Raw genomic sequence first — 7,134 nt, forward strand, 5'->3', positions numbered from 1 at the left:
CTCTGATCCAGTTCATACACTCAAATGCAAGGTGCTGGAATATGCATCTTGAGTCTATGGCACACTCAAAGCTATCTCATGGCTTCTATTCTTCTATTAAAACTACACCAACCAAAACTGTAGAGATCCCCTAACAAACTTTTCTTTAATATTCATCTGGACAAAGACTGCGTCTATATAAGCCATTAGTTTAAGACAAAATTTACGAAAAATGCTGGCTACTGATCGGAAATTTAACAATAAGAAACGGTCAATGTTTTCCTTTCTTCCGTCAGGTGGCAACATACATTGACAGCAGATTCACTGCGTTTTGTGCTGCCTTAGATAAGTGTGTGCGTTTAAAGTCACCATGTGGTGCTTTTCTAATTAAAAACAAACTGCTCTTGGGGAAACCACATGTCCTTTGTTCCAAACACACCGTTGGTCCAGTAAACCGCAACAAGGAAGGCAGGGCAGCCCTGGGCTTAATCCCCAGCCAAGAGCCAGTTGTAAACAAGAAATTGCTTGCAGTTTATAATGGTACTGCTATTATTCAATACTAATTCATACGCAAAATATTCCTGTAATGCCAACTGAAAGAGAGGGAGGGGCTTCCTTTACACCTAAACTGTAAAGAATTATTTTGAGATTAAGAGGGACCTGGTACTCCCCGGTACAAACGGTAACAAGAAAAATATATTTTAGGTACATTATTAGTCAGTGACATTTGGATGAGTAATCATGTACAAGCATATTGTATACACAAAGCGCAAATATTGCCCGTCCAGCAATAGCACTCGCTACTGGGGTTCAGTGAGCACGAGTTAAAATATGGATAAGTTTAATAAAGCAATATGGACAAAAAAAGGCAGCTGAATAGGTTACGTTAAACTTTCCAAATGTAATGCAGAACTCAACAGTGCAGTGCCAAATAAGGATCCTTAACGGCATATACATACCGCTCAACTTGTTAGAGCAAGAAATCTGGACAAAGCTGTAAACAAAACGGGACAAAGGCCCAAAACATAGGACACTTTTTAAATATTGCGCTTGCAAATTTATAAAGTTGATGAAGTAACAATTTTCTGGAGGGAATAAAATCGAAATGTTTCCCATTGTTTTCTAACTTAAATCTTGCCACTAATTTGTCAGACAACCACAATTTTATGAAAAAAGGAACAGGAACATAAGGCAATAATCTGGGCATTCTGTGAAATATGTACAGTTGGGAGGTATGGATCATCATGCCGGGTTGAACTACATTGGTCAAATATTTGTGAATCTAAAACGTGCCCGTAACAGCTTACTAAATCCTGAAACTTTCGGGGTCAAACCCATTTTTAACTACACAGAAACTTAACAGAATAAACAAAACATCTGTTAACATAACAGCGACCTTAAACAAAAAATTAAGATAAAATTATGGATACCTGAAAAAAGGCATCACCATGAAGATGAATTACTGCAACAGTAAGTTACAGTTCCATCGATGGATAACTGGTTTAACTCATGTCCACTGTCACACAGAAAAATGTACCACCCCTTCAAATTAATTAATAAATACGTATCAGCTAGTTTAATTCCAAGGCACTACATGGACTGGCTTAGCAATGAACTTAAGAACATCAATTCGTTAAAAGGAGAACGGCTACAGAGGCGTTTACAAAGATGGAAGTGCAGAACAGGTGTCTATGGCAACAGCCTGCAAAGCAGGGATATTTAAAACAAACTAAGAGGGAATGCTTGAGCGACACCTGCACCTGCAGGCCTACGGTACTAAAAATAAAGACATCAAACACGATACATTTTAAGGAGCTGCCTGCAGCAAGCAAGCAAAAAAAAAGGTTAAATAGCAGAAACGGTCATTTGTTGACCTATAAAACAATTACCTTCCGAAACACAAGAAATAACCAGAAACGCCGCAATAGGCCAGGACAACATAAGAAGTCCACTAGATAACGTCATCTTGGATGCCTGAAGCCGATAGTAGTAAATCAGTTACATAAAAGGTACAAGATGTACACTGTTTTACTGCCCACAAGTATTCAACGTAGCATAATGCGATAAAAAATATATACTACTGCATTCCCTACAAACAAGCACCGCACTTCATCACTTATAAAGATTATTTCGATCACGAACTCTAGGACAAAACGGAGCTTTCTGAGAAGGGCGATTCCGTACTAGACGAGAAGGCGGGATTACATACTGTGAATGACAGTTACGCGTAACCACAGCAAATGAGAGACAGGACAATAGGATCATAGGAAGTTACTAGGCTAGTGGCTCTGGGGGTCTCAGGCCCTTACAAGCCTAGCCCAGAATTTAGCCCATGTTCCAACAAGTCAGCACCCTATGCCACTGTCCAGGAGGGGCACAGGTGGAATCACAAGGGTGTATTTTCTGTTCCCCATCCAGTTATCCAGGCTGCGCTTAAAAAGGGTTAATGAGGTTCTCTGCTCTACTCGGAGAGGGAGTCTATTCCACAAAAGGGGTAGTCTCTGGTACAAAAATTTGTCCAGCCAACAAGTCCTACTGATGCCACAGACCAGGTTGAGGTCATGCGTGTGGGTTACTCGAGTGGAGCTTGACTTGCGGATATGCAGCAGTCCCATCAGGGCAGGGTCTGAGATTGATTTCTGTGCCAGACAGAGGACACCTCTGAGGAGTCTGTAGGAGACGGATTAGATGAACAGGGCTTTTAGCCTATCTGTTTAGGGTAGATGTTTGAGGCCCTGCATTCTCTAGGTGAGGAACCTCTATGGTTTCTCCAGCTGCTGCATATGCTTTGTGAGGTACATGCGAAAGGGGCATTGTACTCAGTAATGGGTCTTATAAGGGAAGAATACAGGAATGTTATGACCACCTTGTCCCTGGATGAGATACCCTTACTAATGAGGTGGGCCATGTGGAATGATTTCCATACAACGCTGGCAATACTGTGGTCAAAAGTCGGCTTGCTATCAGCCTGGGTGCCCAAGTCCCACACAACTGACTGCGTGCTTAGGACCTTATTATCAATGTGATAATTTGGGGGAACGTCACTCTACCCAAAAGGGATGATTATGTATTTTTTGGCATTCAGTTTGAGGCCATGTTTCTGGCACCAGTCATTTGTTTAAGAGACCCTTTTGGAGGATGTCCACATCACTAGGGGAATTGATGACTGCAACCAGCTTGCAGTCATCTGCAAACTTGGTCAGCCATAGCTCACTAGATTTGGCCTGCACCTCTGAAAAGTATATTCCAAACAGCAGAGGCTGCAAGACCAATCCCTGGGGTACACCGATTGTAACAGGTCTATTACTTGAGGTAGCTTCCCCTATTTTGACTAGGTGGGTTCTATCAGTGATCCAGTTTGCCACCCATCTGGTTACATATGAATTGATGCCTTGCTGAGAGTTTATCTATCATACCTGAGTGGGGAAAAGTACTGAAGGCTTTGGCCAGGTCAAGGTAGGTGGTGTGCACCTGGTATAAGTCTTTCATTCGCCTATGGCCTTGGTGACTGTCTCAAAGAAGTCAACCAAATTTAACAGGCATGACCTTCCTTTGACAAAACCAAACTGTGTGGGATCAAGTGCCTGGAGGTTGCCAATGCCCTTGTTAATGAGGTCCATGATAATCTGCTCCATAGCCTGGCAGATCAGGCTAGTTAGGCTGATGTGTCTATAATTTCCTGGCTGAGTTCATGTAGGATGTAATGAATCTTGAGATTTTAATAAGCACTACATAGTTGTGAACATATGTCATAGGCATTTTAGAATTAATATAAGGTTGTGAAAATGTACAACAATGAATTTTGTATATATTGGAATCAAATTGAAAATGCATTATTTATTTCATTATTGAATAATTGTTTAATTAAATGATGTATTAGGGTGTATAAATACTGGCTGATGTTAAATGATGTTATTCCATGTGAAGGCCAAGGTACCAGAATCTATTTAGTAAAGAAAAGTTAAATCCAGTTTGGCTGCTTCTTCTTTTGTATTTTTTTCCTGTTGGAGCTTTCATTTGGGTTCTTTGAATCCAGAAGTGTGTTTTCGTTCATGTAGGATGTAGCCTGTGATGTCATCGGGTCCCATAGAGGCTGTTTTTTTGCCTTAGAGAGGGCAGTAATGACTTGCTCCCTAGAGATAAGGAAACGGGGGCAGGTACTGGGAATGTCCTGTTTTACTGATGGAGGGGACAGAGGAGTGGGATTTTCCCTGAACCTGTCTGCCAGCAGGTTGGCTGTATGTGCAATATTTGTGTATGTGGTGTCCTTGACCACCAGTTCTGAGCAGATCTGGGTGCTTCCCTTGAGATTGCAAACATATGTGAAGAAGGAAGGCCTTACAATTTTCTTTAGTAGATGTGGCCAGTTTGGACTTGAAGTATGCTTTGTAGGACTTCACTAGTGCTCTTATTTGCTTGTTCAGGCTAAAGAGAGATTGCTTCCAATTAGGCACCTGCTCCTTCTTGGTCCCTGACAGCAATTTTTTTCCTTTTGTTTTAGAGTTTATTTATTGTAGATGTCCACCAGACAGGTTTACTCTTCTTGAGGAGGAGGATTTCGTCCTGTTGAATATTCCTGATTCCATGTAGCTATATAAATGCTCATATAGTACTTTGGTGTAGGTTTGGACATATGTGCCAGTTCCTATGGAGGGGGAGGGGGCTGTGAAGCTGTTTATACCTTCCCTCAGGAGGTTGTAATCAGCTTTGGAGAAGTTTTTGTTTGACCCTAGCTGGGGGGGGGGGGGGGTCAGGGAGATAGTGACTTCAAAAGTGACTGCTTTGTGGTCGGATCTTACCAGGGATGATGACACTGTAGAGATGCTGCAGTAGCTACTCATGTTTGTTAATACCAAGTCCACGATATTTTCACCTCTTGTGGAGATGTCAACCAATTGGTCCAAGGCATTTGCATTGACGAAATCAAGAAATCTCTGGGCATTTGTGTTTTGGCATGAGTATTTCTTCTAATCTATGATTGGATAGTTAAAGTCACCCAGGATCACGGTAAAGGTTGAATCTTGATAGATTCGAAGAGGTCCAAATAGGTGGAGTGAGCATCTTGAGTCAAAGTTGGATGCCTATAGCTAGCTATGATTTGAATAAGGGCCTTGTCAGTTGTTAACTGCACCTGGAGTGTTTCCTGTGCATCATACTGTTTAACCAGCCTAGAGGTGTGTATGTCTTTTATATATATAGTCCAACTCCACCTCCTTTTATTTTGCTGCTCACAGTTTGGGGTCTGAATGAATGATAGAATGAGTAACCTGGTATGGCTGGGGTGCTCTCCGCAACTTTGAACCAGGTTTCTGTGACTGCACAAATGTCAGCTTCTTCCAGGGTTAAGAATGCTTGCAATGAGTGCAGTTTCATGTTTAGACTCCTAGCATTTATTAGCATGACCTTTAATTTACATTGTGATGAAATTTTCATGTTGGTAGTTTTGACCTTATAGCATAGCCTAAAAAGGCACTATGGGGGAAGCAAGAGCCTTTGCCAGGAGCCTGAAGGCCAAGGGAGACAGATGCAGGCCATCTCTGGCAAAGAATCGTGGTTTGCCAATCATGTCAATCAGGCTGTCGGTACTGGATTCCCTCGGAATGATACCAGAAACTAAGCCAATTGTTAAAGTCAATCATTTTCTGTTTGTATTGAGGCATAATTCTGGGTGACGGTAGAATGCTGCTTAAGGATAGGGACATACCTGCTGGAGAAACATATTCAGTGAGCTTGATCATGCTTCTCTTCATATAGTCCAGGGAGGTACATTTCAAGTCAATTACTCCAACATGTACTATGACAGAGTCATAACAGTATCTGTTGAGAGACTTGAGTGCAGGTGGTGCAGCGGTAGCGTTGTTGCCTCACAGCAAGAGGTTCTCCGGTTCAATTCTCGGCTGGAGTGCGGGGAGTGCCTTCTAAGTGGAGTCTGCATGTCTTCCCCGCAGTTGGGTGGGTGTTCGAAAGACATGCGTAAATGGGCGTGCCTTCATTGAAGGTTGAACGTCGAGCTGGCACCTCATCATTTGTGAAAATCTGCTGCCAATCATTAGCGGACCGGAGTTCTGCTGTGGCGACCCCTAACCAGGAAAAGCAGAAAGACAACAACAAGTTATATAGCAGATTCTGGCACCCGACAAACAACTAACTGTGACTTTCTCCTTATCCAACCTGGTAAGGGACACATCTGTGTGTCTCACAATGGAGTCTCCTATGACTAATATGTTGGGTTTAAGTTTAGGCCTTAGTGGCTGTGAGGGACAGGTGTGTGGACTATGTGCAGTGTGTGGTTTGGTAGGCAGGAGAGTTCATGTGTGTTTATGCCTCAGTCTTTCTTGTTTGGGTATGGTTTTGTTGAGGACTTCTGCATATGTGGGGGTGTGTTGTGTAGGTGTGGATGGTGTTTGAGGTTTGGTGTTCATGCTGCCAACCTTCTCAGTGACAGATATACTGGTTTGTGGGGGAGAGAGCAATAAAACTAGGTGCTTGATGTAACTGCATCTCTCACAAATTGTGTTCCTAGGTAATAATAGTAGAGAGTTGTCTGTGTACATGAGGCAGTTGCTATACTGTCTCAGGTTGCCCATATCAACCAGACTGGCAGGAGAAAATATAGGAAATTATCCATCCATATTTGTCAGAAACTGAAAGAGCTAAGAGGGTAAAGGGAGGTATGTCTAAGAGTAGTACTACTAGATGATAACACAAGTGGTACTAAGGGAAAAACTGTAGCTGGAATACCTCATAAAGGGTTAAAGCCATTCAGCTATAGCTCTGGATGCAGCAGACCTGTATCTACACTATGGTATTCACTTTTAAGATTAAGAACACTAAAAAAAACTCACAATGAAGCACAGATTAATCACTTATAGTCAAAAGAACAGAACTCGCAGTATGAAAAAATACAGTTAAACAGCAACGAAATGACGTAAAATGCAGTTAAACAGTAATGAATTGCAGTAGATAGCAATGGAATATAGTTAATCAGTAGATCGCTTTACAACAGTAGTTCACAAGCACAACAGTGACAGCACAAATAAAGCAGCAATTCAGTAGAATACTGTCATAAATTTAATGAGGCTACCAACAAGCAGTAATAAATACTGCAGACTAAATGCATTTGAACTCCTAAGCACAAGCAGCAAAATAAAGAAG

At 41.9% G+C, this 7,134-nt stretch overlaps 1 protein-coding gene across 1 annotated transcript in view; it reads right to left on the reverse strand.

Moving 5' to 3' along the window:
* The window catches only part of SHISA4 (shisa family member 4), a 653,245-nt gene extending 651,066 nt beyond the window's left edge, over positions 1-2,179 (reverse strand). Inside the window, exon 1 of the mRNA XM_044076673.1 lies at positions 1,869-2,179. Within this exon, the coding sequence (XP_043932608.1) occupies positions 1,869-1,944 (76 nt within the window). The 5' untranslated portion in view covers positions 1,945-2,179. The remainder of the gene's footprint in view (positions 1-1,868) is intronic.
* Positions 2,180-7,134: the final 4,955 nt, after the last annotated feature.

Source organism: Protopterus annectens, chromosome 7.part0, assembly GCF_019279795.1.
Source record: "Protopterus annectens isolate FY-2018-M chromosome 7.part0, PAN1.0, whole genome shotgun sequence".
NCBI lineage: Eukaryota > Metazoa > Chordata > Ceratodontiformes > Protopteridae > Protopterus > Protopterus annectens.